This window comes from Miniopterus natalensis, chromosome 1, assembly GCF_054644295.1.
Source record: "Miniopterus natalensis isolate mMinNat1 chromosome 1, mMinNat1.hap1, whole genome shotgun sequence".
Lineage (NCBI taxonomy): Eukaryota > Metazoa > Chordata > Mammalia > Chiroptera > Miniopteridae > Miniopterus > Miniopterus natalensis.
The window spans coordinates 173,908,763-173,927,487 of record NC_142081.1 but is presented as its reverse complement, the minus strand read 5'-3'; the positions used below and the strand labels follow the sequence as shown (position 1 = coordinate 173,927,487).

The 18,725-nt window shown below is 40.0% G+C and overlaps 1 protein-coding gene across 1 annotated transcript; it reads right to left on the bottom strand.

Annotated features, from left to right (window-relative positions):
• Positions 1 to 873: 873 nt before the first annotated feature.
• On the bottom strand, positions 874 to 17,922 carry SGCB (sarcoglycan beta). The gene is made up of 6 exons (XM_087827540.1): positions 17,892 to 17,922; positions 12,322 to 12,531; positions 8,917 to 9,102; positions 7,859 to 8,050; positions 7,146 to 7,277; positions 874 to 3,952 (listed from the first exon to the last, which is right to left on the bottom strand). Exons 1-6 carry the CDS (start codon positions 17,919 to 17,921, stop codon positions 3,749 to 3,751), a joined length of 954 nt encoding a protein of 317 aa, XP_087683666.1. The 5' UTR covers position 17,922; the 3' UTR covers positions 874 to 3,748.
• Positions 17,923 to 18,725: the final 803 nt, after the last annotated feature.

Genomic DNA, 18,725 nt, shown 5'->3' with positions numbered 1-18,725 from the left:
AGCTAGGTAATGATAATCTTATGTCCTAAAGTAAAAGGTAATAATTTGGAAAAATGATATATACTACATATAAGCTTATACATATTAGGTAAGGAACCCCTGAGAACTCCAGAAAATTTTTCTGAGGAAATGAAAAACAATTTGGTAAAATGTAAATCTTTAAGTGGACACATTCAAGCTGAAGTATGAGGAAGCAGTTAGAAACACTGGGTGTGGACGGGTGTCAGAGAGGGAGAGAGAGAGAAGGCAGTAAAAGATCCAGAACAGAAAGTAGAAAGGAAAGAGGGTCCATTCTTATATAAAAGGAAGAGAAGTTAAAACAATCAGAAGAAAAGACACAGAAGGGGCTATTTTTGATAAGATGTAGAGAGAACAATAGCAGCACTGTTTCTAAGCCATGCCCATGATCTCCAGGTAGTTTCCAAGTGGGTCTCTACCTGGATCCAGCCAGGTGGGGATTTTAGACCTGAGCCCGTGAAGCTCCACCCACCTGCCCATGGAGCCTGCCCCGGGGCGAACCTTCACCCTTTCGGCACAAGGTCCTGGCCTCTTGCCACAGTGACAGCGTGCACATTTATTTCCCTGGGACGCTGGAGGAACAGCCACCGGAGGGAGGCCATCTGTGATGCCCAGAGGTAGGCAGGACTATCCAAACTCTACATCTTCTACCTTTGAGCTCCAGGATGAGATCACACACAAATACTGACGAGGTCCCATTTTCAAGCTATATTTAAACTCATCATGTTTGTATGATTAAGTGGAAACCCGCTAATATTTCAACCATTAAAAAATGAACGGCGAACAGTTGAATCTTTATTGTAAACAGAGGTCATTAATCCTGGTTACAAAATGAATTGACTGAAACTCAAAAAGTTAGCAATCAGAGTCAGATTCATAGGTTTATTTGTGTTTGGCATAATTTGTCATCTTTGTCCCGCAGCACTTTTTAAAAGGCTGCTAAAGTTATCAGCATATCAATGGTCTCATCTTTGTCGAGTTTAGCACCAGAACATTCTTACCCTCTAAAAACTCATTCAAAACTAGGTAGAACTTCCACCATTCATCATCAAAGCTAGTATACAAAATTTGTTTTTTCATAATGCAAAAGAATACAAATAAGTATATTTTTAAATATTACAGACCATATATAGACAATCCCGCCTTGTGTCATGTGCATTTTCCTACCTGCTCTCTAATGTATCTTGCTTTTATTTCATGTGTCCCCCTGACCATTGCAATCCACCTCTGAAGTACTGTCCTAGCTACCTCCCCCTAGCCTGCTGCTTGTCACAGCAGTGCTCAGAGTAGGGGAGGAACAGCTGGCAGAAAGAGGAATGTGAACATTACAGTTTATAGAAAAATACCATCTGGTGGTGAGATCGAGTAGCTGAAGCTTTCCTGTTATGCAAAATAGGTCACAGGTAAAAAGGATGGTTTGTTTGTTCCTAATCTGCCTTCCAATGAATTTTCCACGTCTACACTTCAGTAAAAAGGCATGGACGACCTTCGAAGTGTCCTCAAATACCATACTTGCTACCTTAACAATCAGTTCTATGAGAACATCAAAATATCCTCTCAAGTCAAAAGCAGTTCATGGAGATGTATCAAAAACACAAGTATTTCTCAAAGAGGAGTAAAAATAGATTACTGCATGCATTATATTCAATAAATAATGCATTACAACATAGTATTCTGTAGTTTTTATAAAAATACTTAAATGTTTAAACCAAATCTAAATGCAGATCAATAATGAATGTAAAATTTAAAAATATACTGAGCATCTGAAAAAAAATTTCAATGATTTTTTTTCTGAATATCATTCAGATATTAAGTGATACTGAATATATTAAAATAGGTTCTGAATATCACTGCAACTGTTAACACTCAGAGGTCATAAATTTCACTTTTTTCTTCATTTAAAAACTGCACTCAGTCTTGTATAGCTAGTGAATCTCTGTTTTAGTATACTTTAGTACACTATTCCTAATCTCTAAGGCATTTGGTTGTTCTATCAGAGAGAACTGTAACATATTGAATGCAAATTGTTTTTGTATTGGTTTCCTATCCACACAGCTCAAAGCGACCATGACAGAATGCTGTTATACCTGATGCAGGCGGGGGCCCGTGACTCATCACTACTGCCTCCTTTACAGTACACTACTTCAAAGTCTCTGTCCCTGATTCTGTGTGTGTCTTAATAATACCAGGGAGTGCCTTTCAAGTGGAATATAAAACACATTAATCACTGACTTAAGGGTTGTAAATCATTACAGTGGGATGGTGATATTAGAGCAGAGATCAATTCTCATACTTAAAAAATTACTTGTATTATTTTCTGCATTAGCACCCTCTAGTCCAGTGCTTCCCAACTTTTTTCAAGCCATGGCACACATTAAAAATAGTATTTGTATGGTGCACACTGGGGAGAACCCACCAGGCCATTCCTGGCCAGCAGGACTTGCCTGGGGCCATGGCCTCCCCACTTCTTACTGTGTTGCCCCGAGGGCTGAAGGTATAAATATTTTGGCAACCCTTTCCCCCAATTAAGGTATAAATATTTTGGCAACCCTTTCCCCCAATTCAGGTACTGCTGTGTGCCACGGACCATCAGGAGGGAACTGGGTAACCCATAACTAGGCCAACTGGCCCTCTCTATGTATAACATTTTGGATCTGGCTTAGGACAGTTTAAAAATCTGACAGGGATTGGCCTTTTATTGACACGAGATTGATGGTTTATTTTTTAAACCCGAGTAAGCATACCTGCTATTTGTTTGTTATCTGTAAGTCTGAATTAGTCTTTGTTCATCTTTGTAGAGTTTTAAATAATTAAGACCAATGCAGATAGTGAAAATAACGAGGTATTTGGAAGCAGGTGTATCTGGGTTTGAATCCCAACTCTACTATTTTCTACATGGTATCAGGCAAGTTTCTTAACTTTCTGATCCTCAGTTTCCTAATGGTGAAATTGGATAATAAACCTATTTACATAGCTTGGGCGAGAATCGGAGAGAGTACACATGCAACACTAGGATAACGCGTAGGGTAAATAAGATGCTTAATAAACAGCAGCTGTCATTATCTCAAAGTTAAAGCTAGGATGGTATTTTAATTTCTACCACATTGTGAACACTTAGTATTTATTAATATATAACAAGTAAACATCCTATTACAGAGAGTTTTCTTCTTAGTGCAAAGCTAAGAAACCATAGTCTCTTACTATCTCACATACGTGAAGTTCTTTAATGATTTCACTTGCATGTGAGAATACGGCTGAAAGTTAATGTGCTAAAAATCTGTCATTCCTCTTAGAAGCCAAAAGACAGTGCATGTAACACTTATTGACAGTGTACTTTTTAAACATCTTAAGTGGGTCTATGCCCAGTGGTTACCAAAAGCTTACTTACAGTGAACCTAAACAGTCGCTTCAGCCCTTTATCTTTTAGACAAGGAATAACAGTGGAACTTTAAAAACACTTTTTTAAAGATTAATTTGGATTCTATTCACTTCTGATAATTATTTTAGAAAACGTTAACTTGAAGATCAGTGCAACTTAATGAAAGGTGTATCAGAATTTAGGCTCTCTGAGAATATTTAAAATATGGAGATTATATAACAGATACAGTAGTGCTCTGCAGATAAAATAATTACCAGCTCTCACAAACTCTGTAAAAACATAATTGCATGCATACTCTTAAAAAAAAGGTGAAGTCAAGATATGAACGGATTGAAGACTGCTCAGGTTCTTCTAATGAGTGTTCCCACAGGGGTGGTCTGAGACTTGGCAGCCCATGTTCTGGCCCGTTACTTGTACTTTGAAGAGAGTCCCGTCAGCACACATACAGAGCTTGTAGCGCACCCATTCGCCAGCACCAAACTGGTCCCCACTGGAGGAACTAGGTAGGCGAGTTGTGCTAACCACCACAGTTCCATTTAGGATGATGCTGTTTTCCTATTGGGAGAATAATAATAATATGATTTATTTACTTCCACAAATGGAGATACAACAAATTTAATAAACAAAACTTACTGGAATATTAACAAGAAAAGAAGGCAGTAAGAAAGAGTGAAGTCATGACCAAAACAACAACAAAGAAAACAAAACTAATGTCAAGATTCAACCAGTGGCCTCTAATAGTTCACAATGTATACCACCAATACACTTGTAACACAATTTACTTCTCAATTAGTTAAAATTACATCAGAATTCCTAAGTGCATAATAAGGCTGGTGCTGATAAAGTCTCAGACCATTTAATTTACTTCCTAAGAGAGTTTTCATGAAGTTACTGACTGATACGTTTCTGATAAGAATTTTCTTCTAGAGAAAATCAATTTTAATTTCCAATGTTTTTGCATCACCACAAATGAAGATTCAAACCATATAATTCTGAAGACCAGGCACTCCAAGGAAACTGCCTGGAGGATCTCTTCTTCAGTCCCTCTGTCCCAGGAACATTCTTGTATTGTAGGCCCTGTCTCTCTCCCTCTTTCCTCTCTTTTTCTTTTTTTTCTTTTCATTCATTCAACAAATAATTATTAAATGTCTACTATATGTTAGCTACTATTCTAGGTGCTGGGGATACCGCAGTCAACAGACAGGCAAAGTCCAAGTTCTACAGTTGACATTTAAATGGGGAGAGGTAGACAATAAACACATGAACAGGTAAAACAAATAGGGCATCATCTGAGAAAAATAAGTCAGGGTAAGTAGAGAGAGAGTGACCAGGGAGGGGTTCCATTTTACACACGGTGGTCAGGGAAGGCCTCTCTGATAAGGTCACAGTCCAGTGGAAACTGGATCACGCGAAGGAGTAAACCATGTGGGTAACTGGGGAGGGCACTCTGGGCAGAGGAAACGAGACACACAAAGGCCCAAGGTGAAGGTGCGCCTGGAGTTCAGGAACAAGTAGGAGGCCGGTGTGGCTGAAGGAGAGTGAGTGAGGGGGTAGAATGGTAAGAGATGGGTCAAAGAAATAATTAGGGGCCAGACATGAAAGGCCAGGGAATGGACTCTGGATTTTATTCTGAACTAGATGGGAAGCCATTTGGAGGGTTCTCTGAACAGGGAAGTGATAAGACCTTTTAAAAAGGATCACTCTGTCTACTGTATAGAGAACTGACTACAGGGTGAAAGAGGGAGCTGGGGCCACCTAGGAGGCCGTTCCAACAGTGCAGGCAGGAAATGGTGGTGGGGGCAGAGCCTGAAGGCTTTGCTAAGGGCTGACAGGTACCACTTGGGAACCCTGAAAGAAATGCATGTTTGGGGAGGGAGAGAAGATATGAAGATTTTAGTCTTGTTGAGTCTGAGATGCCTATTAGATATTAAAGTAGAGAAGGTAAGAAGGCAGTTGGATATGTGAATCTTAATTCAAAGGGAAGATTAGAGCAGGAATTCCAAATTTGAAAATCATCAGCTTCTAGAGGTTATTTAAAGCAATGAGAGAAAGTTGGTTATGAAGAATGAAAATGGCTCATTGACCAGGAAGTGATAGTATATGAACTAAACATAGGTCTATAAATTTTCCAATTTTGTTCCAATGCTGCCATCTTGTGGTCATTTATTTTCTTTAAATTGCTAAAGCAGTGTTTTTTAAAAGCAGTTTGATAAGTTTTTCTTATTAGCTATACACTTAAAACCACTAATATTAACTCTATTACAGAGATAATTATCTTTTCAATAATTATCTATTTCTTTAACTGTGGAAAAATTGATATGTGTGTATGTGCATTACAAAGTATTTTAATATTTAACATAGTAACAACAGGTAGAATGACCAGGTAGAAGAAATAAAAGATTTAGGTCACTTGCTAATGGTGTGGTACGAATCTATCACATCTATTGCTTCTTTGAGTTTCTAGTGCAGAGAACATCGACCCCACTGTGCCCATTCTTCAACACTGTCCTCAGGAATGTAAACAATACTCAGTACTGCTACTGAATTTCTGACAAGAATTACATTTTATGTTCATTTTTTTAAATTTAGCGATTAGAATATGCACTTTAGGGAGGAAAAGCTGTTTATGAAAGTGAAAGAACTTAATTTTAAAGTTTATTTTTTCCCTAAGAACTATGAAATTAAACTTAAATAAAGGAAATACTTATTTTGTAAGTCCTTAGGTTTAAGCTCATGTTTGTCACTTAATGCTTGGTTAAAAAAATTGATCAGCTTTAATTAATTAGCATACAGCAGGTACCCAAAGATACTGTTTTCAACCCTCTTCTGGGATTTGCTTTTCCGTTGCTTTCAGGGAGAGTGTAAGAGGGAGGGAGGAGAGAAGAGAGAGGAGAGAGCCACATTGACCGGTTGCCTCCCACACTCACCCCACCTGGGGCTGGGGATCAAACTTGCAACCGAGGCACATGCCCTTGCCCGAATCAAACCCGGGACCCTTCAGTACGCAGGCTGACAGTCTGACCACTCAGCCAAAGCGGCTGAGACATTTTGAATAAATATGCTTTAACCAGAACTGTGAGCAGGTAAAACGTTTTCAGACTTACGGGTCCCTTATATGAAATACACATCTATTAAAATTCAGATATAATCTGTGAAGCACAAAGAAAATCTCACTTTTCAACAGCTAGAATAAAGGCAAAATCTTTTTCCTTTAGTATAAAAGATGTGTAAGTAAAAATACATTTTATACATTTGTTAACTGATTTTCACATCACTAGATATAAAACCAGGATGGGATATGAAAAATCTTTAACTGAAAAGAAACCCAAGAACTTCAGAGAATGGAAACTTACTTTGATCTTCCAGAATTCTCTTTTGGAAGTTTTTTTTGTTGTTGTTTTGTTTTTGGTTTTGCCTTTTAAAATAATATAGGTATCATCATATAAGCTTTTTAAAAAGAAAATAACAGACAAGCAGAAAAAAAAAAAATAAAAGTCATCTGTTATCCTGCTACCCATAGCTAATCTGTAAGGCATACCCTTACAGATTTTATAAACACACGTTCTTAAGAATAAAAATGAGATATTTCACAAATTGTTTTATAACTTTCACTTCGCAATCCATTTTGAACATCTTTCCATGTCAAAAAATACACAATTACCATTTTTAATAATTGTACACTATTCCATATATGAATTTATGTACCCAAGAATCTAATAATTCTCTTAAATTAAAAAAAAATACTCACTGCTTTTAACTCCATATTACCACCCATGTGAAATTCAATGGTTTTGCCCATAATGAACACTCCTTCATTTCCACGCACTATAGCACGTCCATCAACTTTTATATTTAAATCACTAGTAGCATTGCTGGTAATCTGAAAATTAAAAAAAAAAAATAGTGAAATTAAAGTGGGCAATATTATCAGACATAGAGGAAAAGGAGTTTCAACCATGAAATATGAAAGGCAAGTGTTTTCATTCACGTTTTACAGATACTGAGGTAAAGAGATGACTTGGTAATGATCATAAGCTAGGTAATGACAAATCTAGAACTTATCCTTTCTACTGTTCTGGAATTTCTTTCATGCCACTATAAAACAGTGAAACTCCCCTCCCACTTTGTACCTTTAGACCAGTGACTTTCTACCGGTGTGTGGTACGAATCTTTAAAACATGCAGTACTTGACCATTTAGCCAGAGGCACTGACATTTTCCCCTTAGATTGTCAAATAAAAAAATGAAAACAGCCAACACAACAATAGCCATTCGGTCAGTGTGAATGAATCAAAATTATGCCTATTTTTTGTCAGGTTCACAAAAAAATATAGTATATTTTTTGGTGTGTCACAGAATTTTAGTAATTAGTTTCTGAGTGCCATTAGGTGGAAAACGTGGAAAATTGCTGCTTTAGACAGTAATTCCCTTCCATTAAAAAAGCAAAGAAAATAAATCATACCCTTTCAGTAGATGCCTTTTGAACATTCAAACTTTTCACTCCACTTGGCAAATGAAACTCATGAGTTTCATAGTCTGTGCTGAATAAAATATTTTGAGTCCTTGGGTCGAAAAACTGCATTCCAATGTCACTTGTAACAGAGGTTTTGTTCTGTTCCACACTGAGTTTTGTTGTCCCTTGCTGAAAAACAATCTTCAGAAAAACACTTTATCATGAATATGTTTTCAAAGAAGGCTGCATCCAAAAATTCATCAAGAACATTATAAAAACACTACATAATAACAGACTAATTTAAAATAATTTTAACCATGTCTGTCCCCTTCCACCCACTTGGGAGAAAAATTCTTCAAAACAAGGGCTTATTGGGGCGGGGAACACACAGTATAATGTACAGATGGCATGCTGTGGAATTGTGCACCTGAAATCTGTATAATTTTGTTAACCAGTGTCACTCCAATAAATTCAGGGAAAAGGGAAAAAATAAATGGAAATAATTCAGAAAAAGTAGATTTCAATCCTCCGCTCAAAAAAACCCCAAAACCAAACCAAACCAAAACAACAAAAAAACCCAAGGGCTTACACATTTATTTGCTTATACTGCTCTGCACAAATACGTGGGTCGCAGGGTACATGGATCTAGGCCTGTGATGGACAGGGAAGGTCTATCCTTGGGGTTCATGTAGTTAAAAACTTGTGTTATAGCAGCCACTCGGCATGGGCTGCCCCACACTAGATTGGCACATTCTCTTCTAAACTCCCAGAAAGTACAGGGTATTCTAACCAGGGCAGGTACTTTTAACAATGGTTTTCTTGTATGGAGAAGACAGGAGTAAACTATGTATTCTTATAATAATTATATCTATCACAGAACATGCTACCATGGAACAAAACCTAGAATATTACGAAAGCATCTAACATTAATAGATTCTAAGACCAACAATATTATTAAATACATTTATGAATTTTTCTCTAAAGGAAAATATCCATTTCCAATAATCAACTTAGGTTTTTACAAAGAATTTTTCTCTAATGCCCCTCAATTAAATGTGGTAACTTACAGGCTGGTTGTTGCCAGTGATGACCAAATTCTCATTTCGCCTTCCTCCTACTGTGCTCTTATAAAGAGGATGTATAACTCCCATGTCAGATACTTGCTTAAATCGCAGCAGACCACTTTCATGAAACTCCATGCTGTCACAGCCATTCGGTCCAATGCGAATCACAGCCCAGATAACAAGTGTTATCTAAAACAGAAAACAAGCCCACTGTTAACAGGCATTAAACACTTAACAGAATTGGAAAACAAATAGAAAAGGTAATTGCCAAAGAATAATACTTCTTAAAGTGTTTCATCAGTGAGATGAACATGTCAGTTGGTTTTCTACTTATAAACAAAACCATTTAGTTTCTATCAGGATATTACATGCAAATAGCCAACGGTCAAAAAGTGCTAAAAGGTCTATAATAGAAAAAGCAGCTTATTTCTTCTATCTCCTCCATACCTCATCCAGGGACAACCACTTTCAACAATTTTATATATTTTGTCTAGAATTTATCTTCATATTTAAAAATAATATTTGTTCATTATTTCTTCTCTCATCAATTTTAGGATTTATCTACTGATTTTCTATTTTAACAGGTGAGAATTTTAGCTCATTTTTATTTCTTCTCCCCCAACTTCAATCTCAAGTTTTGGTTAAATCCATGCTAGCATTTTCATTATCATGACCGTATAAATATAATTCACGGCTAAGCCAAATGCTGTATATGACAGAAGCTCCTTTCCTGTACCTTGTGTCCCTCAAACTTTAATACTTGTCTTACCTTTTTTGCTTAGTTTCTTTGAAAATCTAACTAAATCTTTCTAAACCCTCCAACATTTCTGTCAAATGTCTCTCCAGAAAATGTTCCAGAAGTCCAAGCCTCTCAGAGAAGTTATAAGTTCTATTTTCCCTCTCAGGAAATCTTTCTGGAACCTCTATCTTCTTGCTTTACTCTCTCTCCTTCACTTTCCTGCTGGAACTTCCTTTTCTTTCTCCCTGTAGACACCCAGTTTCCTGTATCCGTGTCTTCATCTTTTGTGCTTTAGTACCTCCTTCCTTTTGGTAGAGCACATCTTCCTGTGCCTTCCCTAGAACGAATGCATGTGAAGTGAAATTTTTTTAGAGTGCACGGCTAAAAAACGTCTTTATAACCCCTCACACTTGACTGATGGTCCTGCTTGGTATACGTTCCTAGATTTGAAATTGCTTTGTCTCCGAATTTGGACGGCCCTTGCTTACTTGCCTTCCTAGTTTCAGGTGCTGTTTTTGAGAGGTCTGATGCCACTCTGATTTTCTATTCTTTATACATACATAACCTGTGTCTTTTTCCTCTAGAAGATTTTAGGATCTTCTAATTCCTGATTTTCTTCAGTTTGGCTCTGATATCTTTTGGCTATCAGATGGCTCTGATATCTTTTCTATGTATTATGCTGGACCCAGAATGGTACTTTTCAATCTGTTCTAGAAAGTCTTCTTGGTTTATTTATTTGAAAACTGTCTTCATTCTGTTCCTTCTTCTCTTTCTGAAACTCCTATTAAGAGAATGTTATAGTTCCTGGGATAGTTCTTTAATTTTGTTGAACTTTCTGGAAAGGTTCCTTTTCTTTATCTTCCAGTATCAACCCACCCACCCACCCACTCACCTATCTATCCATCCAAGTGAGTGTGTTTCTTACTCTCCAGCTGCTCCTTTAATGGCATGTTGTCTTTGTTTCATGGATGTAATATCCTCTTACTTTTCTGAAGATACTGATTTTAGTTTTAGTTTTTTAGTTTTCTGTTATAAGTTGCACTTTCTCTCCCTCCTTGAATTCCTACTTTCCTCATGGTTTGGATGGTTTTGGTCTCTATCATTTTTCAATTCTGGGAGCTTTCCAAAAAAAATATATTGATCCCTGGAGGCACAGCGTTCATATTTAACAGTGAGGTTGCAAAAAAGTCCATGAAAAGTTCTTTGTGTGTGGGGCTTGTGACTGACAGGCTTCACGTGGCCTTTTCACTAGGACCTGCCAAGTGTCAGCATCTAAAGGTCCTTTCTCTGGGTGCTTCAGTTTCTCCAGAAAAGGCCGTTACCTCTTGCCCGGGGGATACCAGGGAAACTAGAGGTGGAGGATGGGGACAGGGAACCTGGGGAAGGGACTCTCAGTACTCAGGGTTCAGGCTTCCCTGCCTTCGGTACAGAAACCCATCCCTACCCTCCTCTGTGCAGCAGCTCGGGCAGTGAGAATCCTCTTTGGTCCAGCGTATTCTTGTGTGGGGTTGGGAGGGTTGCCATATAACTGCTGCCTGGAAGGGAGAAGGAGGCTGGGGATCTCATGGCTCCTAGAGATTTTCAAACAAGCTGTTTTCAGTTCTCGCCTTACTCCTGCTTTTCAAGGTACTTATACTTCTGATTCCTGAAGCTGTTCAGGATTCCGCACGACACTTTCACCAACACACCCTCCCCAGCACACGTAGCAGTTTCTTTTCTCTGGTAAGTTATGTGCCATGCCGCTGCCTCCTTTTTGTCTTCATATATTATGATTTACGATTTCAGTTGCCTCCCACTTTCTTCCAAGATACTGACATTTTCACCTTGGAATGAGCTTTTCAGAGAGAAGGGATGAAAATGTTTTTAATCTGCAACCTTAACTAAAAGTTTCCAATAAAATAAACGAAATAAAATAAATTTGGAATATGTGCTCCCAGTAAAGCTATTTATAGTACCAGCTCTTTTCGATTTAAGTAAAAAATTAGACACAAATGTTTTAGGTGTACTTAAATACAAAGGAATGGCTAGGAAGTATTAGAAGTAAAAAATAAATGGAATCACTTTAGAACTGCCAAAGTCTATGTTCATGATCGGTCTTAGGTATACCAATAATCACTCTGCAAATTTAATCCTCACATAGTCACAACCTTGGATTAAAAGTCTTATTCCTTAAAAAAGCAAATATCTTTGGAAAAGGCAACATACTGTGTCCTTAGCACCTCAGTGTCAACTAGCTTACCACATCCTTTTATTCTCTGACAATAGAGATTTAAGAATGTAAAATATAACCCTTTAATGCCACCCAAGGGCTTACAATTTTAAAAATCTAGCTGAGGAGACAAGACTAAATGCGAGAGAACTGAATGAAAGCAGGAAGGATTATATTTTTTAGGAGAGATGAAGGCAATAAAATCATCTTGGCAATGGTCTCAAAGATTGAGGGGAGAATCCATGAACATTTTTTTTTTAAAGAAAATGAATACACAGCAATATTTGCATACTAAGTTATATATATTCATTAAAAACTCAGTAAGAGGTAAAATATGTGTAGGAGAGCAGAAAGAGGGTGCCAAAAGAAATGGTAGAAATAAAGTCCATGATTTCACTGAGGAACAGATGAAAAATTCCCATGGTAATTTAAAAAAGAATATTCTATACCACATACTCACAATTAAGTTGATGACAGCCAGGATGAACAAGAGGACAATCACACAGATGGCTAAGTTGCCCTTTCTCCCTCTCAAGCCTGTTTTATGGAGGCGATCTTCATCAATCGGAATATATCCGGCTTTGAAGTTACTATTGTGCTCTTTATTGACATTCCTCCTCTCAACAGCCTTCTCACGCATGGACTTCTTTACAGGACCATTGGAACTTGGCTAAAACAAAGTACAACACACTGGAACAGCTATACCCTCTCTTTTTGATGCATTTATTTATTAAGTGCATATTCATAACCAAAGAAAGCTGAATTGGTTAGTGATGTATTTTCCACTAATAAATTCAAATCACGTTAAGTTTCAGGCTCCAAGTAAGACATTAATTACTATGCTTAGAGGGGTGGTAAAGAACTTTCAGTGTGACTATTTGATAACAGATTTTCACACTCTGCTTTGAATTGTTCTACTTAGTAAAGTGTACAGTTAGCTCTTGGGGGGAAGAGTTGACATATACATTCTACAGTGGGTAATCTTTTTTTATTAATGATTTATAATTATTTTAAATTATGTATATGTTTTCATTTATATGAAAAGAATTTGGAAAGGCTGGCAGACTGTTATTTATCAAAGCTAAAAACTGGCTAAAGCTACCATTATCCTAGACTAGCAGTTTCCAAGTATGGGCTGGGGAGTCTTAGAGGGGTTCCCTGAAACCTCTTAGGGGTCTGGAGGGTGAAAACTATTTTCAAAATAACACTAAGATACTATTTTTCCTCTTTTACTCTCCTCTTATGAATGTACAGAGGAATTTTTCATAGGCTCCATGACTGTATGTGATGACATCATTGCTCTAACAGCTAATGAAATGTATGCTTTGTGTATTCCTGTGTTTAAATTTTTTTCCAGTTTTAATTTCTAATACGGTAAATATCAATGGATATAACTCACGTAGACAAAAACTCTTTGGGATCCTCAGTGATTTTTAAGAGTATAAAGAGGACCCGAGAGCAAAAAGTTTGAGAACCTGACTTAGACTGTGGTTGAATGACATTTTAGGTATTAATCTGGTATATCACAAACACAAAAGGAGTGGGTAGAAATGGATACTGTCCAACTTACATGTGTTTTAGAGCTCTGAGAAAATTCATTTATTGAATAGGCATTTACTAAGCACTTTATGCTTAAACACTAATACCATAAATAGGAATACAAAAGAAATACAGGACACAATCCTTATCCTCTAGATATTATAAATGTGACTTGGGTACATAAAATAGTAATGCAGTGAAATATTCTGTAGGTTCAGGTGCCAAAATCAATAGTATAGACAATATATGCTGTAGAGTTTAATGGGAGGAGAGACAGGATGGCTTGGAGTTGTCAGGGAAACCAGACAGAGTGAGTGGGTCAGATCTGGCAATTCAGGGATAATCAAGGAGGTAGGGCAGGCTGTGAAAGTTCTTGACTGCTGGGTACAAATGCTGGTCTTTATGCTGTTTAATTGGGAATCACTGGAAGATTTTTTTAAAAAAATATATCTTTATTGATTTCAGAGAGAGGAAAGGAGAGGGACAGATAGAAACACCAATGATGAGAAAGTCATTGATCAGCTGCCTCAAGCATACAACCTGGGCATGTGCCCTGACCAGGAATCGAACCCCAATCACCTGGATCCTAGGTCAACGCTCAACCGCTGAGCCACGCCCAGCCAGGCACATTGGAAGATTTTGAACATGAATGACATATGTTTCAGGATGCTAAATGTGTGGGCATTTGTAGGAGAGTTAGGAAATAGACTACCAGGAAGTAGGCTGTTGGGGATGTTGCAGGAATAGAGGTTTCTGGTAACGGAAGGCCTAAATACACTAAGGTGGGATGAAAAAGATAGATTAAAAATATACTTCAAGAGAAAAGTTAACTGAATTTGTAGCCAGGTTCAAAAGGAATCTCATGTTTACTGAATGGTGACTAGTTAAATATGAGGAACGAAGGAGGGAGAAGATTCTACATATGTTGCATTTGAACTCAATGAGAAATAACCACATGCCTCAAAAGCAATGGGAAGGGTGGGATGGGACATTAGGTTGCCAGGGCTAGAGATACAGATTTGAGAGCTTGATACAGATTTGAGAGCTCTCGGCCTTGAAGTAAGTTAAATCTATGAGACCATATCAGTTTACTGTGAAAAAATAGTACAAAAAGAAGAGAACAAAGAGCCAAGGAGGTAGTATTGGGAAACTTTAAATGTACAGGAACAATGGAAAATAAGAAATACAATGAATGGTAAGAAAATCCAGGTTGCATAGTGTTGCTGAACTTGATTTGTCAGGAAGTACCTCCACAACCTTCAAAGGTGAACTCTGTATAGCAAATTGGTAAGTAGGGAATAGTCTTGAAAAGACGCCAGCATGTATACACCCATTTTCGAGTCCAGAAGGAGAAGAAAGATTATATATAAAAAATTAGGTACTGTCAGAGGAAAATTGTGCATCTATTGTTGTTGTTAGTACCTCCCCCCTCTCCCCCAATTTGGGGGAAGACCTATATGTTTGATAGCAGAGGGAAAGACGTCAAGAGAAGCAGATAGCAGGGTAATGTGGGAAACAAGATCCTGCAGGAGGCAGGAAAGAAAGTGATAAAGAATACAGGAGAAAAGAGCAGTCTTAACGGGGTGGGCTCCCACTTCATTGAAATGGTTGACACCATGAAGGGAAAGCATTCTTCTTTTTCCTAGGGATGTTATAGGCAAGGCCATCTGAATCTTACGGTGCGGGGGTAGTTGAACACTTATGGAAAAAGACAGGAATAATCATTGTGAGTAACGTGGCAGATAAAGTTTTAAAAATTCCACAAAGCAGTAAAGAAGGCCCAGTAGGATATAATTCAATCTACTCAACAGATTTTATCACAAAACAGAATGCTGAATACAGTTGTGTAGGCTGTATATCTGCATGAGGTGCAACATCTATGAGGGTGCATTGACACTGCAGATGTTTTAGACTTGAATATGCCATTTTGATAGTTTTCCCCCCAAGGTAGTAATATACCTTAAGGGAGCTGTGCTTTCTTCTAATTTTCACAGCTATTTGTGACAGTGCTAACAGGCTAGCAATTTAAGTCTTAGAGTTTGAATATAGGTCTACATATCAGAGGCAGGGCAAAATTTATCCCTGCTGGGATGCATTCTTTACTCTTCTCTGTCAATTTATGCACGTTATTATATTTGTTGGATGCATTTAACATTTACTGAAGAGTGACTATATGCCAGATGCTCAGACTACCAAGCTGAGCAAGACATAGAACCTACCCTCAATGAACTCACAAGCAAGTAGGGTAGATAGTCAAGGTCACTAACAATTGCAGTTCAACATGGCAAGGGTACACAAAAGGAATGCAATTCTACTTAGCAAGTGGGGGTATCAGTTGAAGGTTTTTAAGAAAATTTGAGGTTTCAGTTGAATCTTGAAGGATAAACAGGAGTTAGCCAGGCAAAAGTACAGAGAAAGGCATTCCAGGCAGAAGGAACAGCATAAAAATTCTGAATATGGGTCATCTCTGGGCAAACTAATTTTGGTAGCTTTATGTGGATGGTGAAGAGGGTAAGTACAGGAATGGGGCAAAAAAATGAGATGAGAGATGTGGTTAGAGGTCAGTAAATGAATGGACATAAGTACCATGTCAAGAACAATGGACTTTACTAGGTGATAAGGAACCACCAAAAATTTAAAATAGGTTCGAGATACAATCAGATTTGCATTATAGCAAAATCAAACCAAAACACGATGAACTGGAATAGGTGTTGAGACTTGAAGATATCAACAGCAAGTTTTTCTAGCAGTCCCACATGAGGGCTTGACTGAGCTTTGGCACTGGAGATGAAGAGAAGATTAGGCAAGTGGGATCTAAGATCACTACCAAGTAGGACCTGCTCTACATAGTTGGTGGGATCTGAAGGAAAAGACAATGTGGGGCTCTCCGTTCAAATATCAAGCCTGGAACAGCACAGCATTAAACCAAATGCAGGTCCCTTCTGGCACCCCTAAGCTGGCCCAGATCTCAAGATTCTGGCTAGGTTAACCAGGAGAACGAATGGTTGTAGCACTTTAAATAGTAAGTATGATGAAACCCAGTTTTGAAAACTTTTGAGTTTGAACTGCCTGTGGAAAATTCAGGGCTAGAGACATAAATGCATAACTTTGAAGTGTAAATTGAGAGATGGACCCGACTGCCTGGCTTATGTGTAAAGCAAGAATAAAACCTCAGTGGAACCTCAAGAACATCATTAGGTGATGCCGATGAAAAAAGAACTGTTTAAAAAGCTGATAAATTAGGAGGGGAATCAGGAAAGCCAAGGAACAACTTTAATCTCAACAACTCCAAGCTTTGTCTCCTTTCACTTTCACTCATTCCTTTTTTTAAAATTTTATTTTACTGCGTCAACCTGTAGCTTGCCTACTGTCTTTAGTGGATTGTTCTGCATTTATTAGGCAATTTGACTTTAAGCTCCTTGAAGGCAGATTTCACGTCTTCTATATTTTATATCCCTCAGAACGACTCTAAATAGGTCTCTAAAAGCAGTTAATTACCTAAGAAAATCTTTCCAGAAAAAAAAAGATTTTCTGGAAACAGAACATTAGTTACTTGACTCATCTTTATTTTTTTAAACACTGTTTAAGAATGGGGCTTTTTCAAAAGAAATGATCACATCATAGTTGTTGTTTTTTCTAAAGGGAAATAACAGTTAACAACAAAAAAAAGACCAAGAAAATTATTTTTGTTATAAGAAATCACCCTAGTAACCAAAGGTATACACATATTTACACACATGTATTCACTTACAGGGTGTGGCAAACACAGGTTCGAGTACGTGGAAGAGTTTATTCTTGTATTATTATTTACTAGTTATTGCATTAATTTCCATAGGAACACCTGTAAACCTACTTTTGCCGCATCCTGTATATATATATATATATATATATATATATATATGAATAAATATGAATATATGTATCTTGCTTTGAGAGGAAAATAGCCTTTGAAGCTATTCTAAGTTACAAGTTTACAACGCAGATCAGGAACTACTTGATAAAGCATTTTAAAAAATTATTTTAAACCAACTGGACAGGGGGCAGTTGTATACCGGTGACTAAAGCTCCAAAAGCCAAAGCGGGAGAGAAACCTGGGCACCGCGCATGCAGTCGGCGGCGGCAGCTGCGCGGCGCCAGGCGCCGGCCGGGGCTATTTTTACCGCATCTTCGCGGCGCGCGTCCAGGCGCAGGCTCCGGCGGCCCGGGCGCCCCTCCGCCCGCGGGACCGCGACGCCTCCTCGCCGCCGCCGGGACGCCCGGGCCGGGCCGCGCCTCGCTCCCCTCGCTGCCCCGGAGCCGGTGCCGGCGTCCCGCCGGCCTTCGCCAGCATCCGCGGCTGCGGACAGCTCCTCCCGCCCCGCCGGTCCCCGCCCCCGCCGCCCGCGTGCCCCCGCCCCCGCCCCTGCCGGCTCTCCCGCGGGCCCCACCGGCAGGACCGCGGCGCCCCTGCCCCTCCGCCCCCAGCCCCCAGCCGCGGCGGGGCTCACAGACCTGCTCGGCCGCCGCCGCCGCCGCCGCCATCTTCCCGCGCCCGCCGCCGCCCCCCAGCGCCTGCGCCTGCGCCCTGGCGGCCGGGGCGGGGGGGGGCCGCTGCCCCCGCGGGAGGTTTGCAGCCCGCGGAGCTGCGAGCGCGCTGCGCCGCCCCTGCCCCCGGGCTGCGGCCCCGCCTTCCCGCGCACCCGGACTCCGCGCGACCCGGCCGCCTCGGGGCCCTCCCGGAGGGGCGGGAGGACGCCTGTCCCCGGCCCCCCGCGCTCGTCGCGTCGCCGGCCGGGTCTCCCCGCTGAGCGGGGCGGCGTTCTCTAGAGGCTGGCGGCGAGGGCGGGGTGGTGGCCGTGCTGGCCGGAGGTGACAGACTGCCCATTAGCCAGCCGCAGTGCGAAGCGGGAGAGCCCTGCAGGAGGCCGGCCACCCCGCGATGCTGCTTAACTTTGCAGGGCCTGTGAAGTCCGCTTTCTCTGTGCCTTGCGGCGCTTTCCTTCTGTCCTGGAGACCGTGCGTCCCGGGGAACCTACTGGACCGGCATGTGCTGCCCGCCAGGAAGCGCCCAGACCTACACGTCACCTGAGTACACGTTCCTTGTTCCGAATCCGCAGTGATCCCCAAATCCTCTCAGGTGCGTGTGTGTGTGTTAAGCGCAGCGAGGGCAGTAGCAATCACGGTGCAAAAACTCCTCAGGCAGCCGAAGCCACTTCTAATAAGCACCTTCGGGCCCGGGGGCTGCCTGACTCAGAGACTAGCTGGCAAAACCTCTCTTCCTCGGGGAACTAGACCAGTTTGGCTTTTTGCCGCCTACAGCCGTTGTTTCGCTGCTCTGCCTGCTTT

Bases quoted from the DNA above. Each gene is read 5' to 3' on its own strand.
- SGCB (XM_087827540.1), bottom strand. From the start codon at position 17,921: ATGGCGGCGGCGGCGGCGGCGGCCGAGCAG. The intron at 12,532-17,891 runs GTCTGTGAGCCC...ACTTTGTTTTAG, and splicing joins CGGCGGCGGCGGCCGAGCAG to CCAAGTTCCAATGGTCCTGT. The intron at 7,278-7,858 runs GTATGATTTATT...TTTAATTTTCAG, and splicing joins AAAAGGCATCTACTGAAAGG to ATTACCAGCAATGCTACTAG.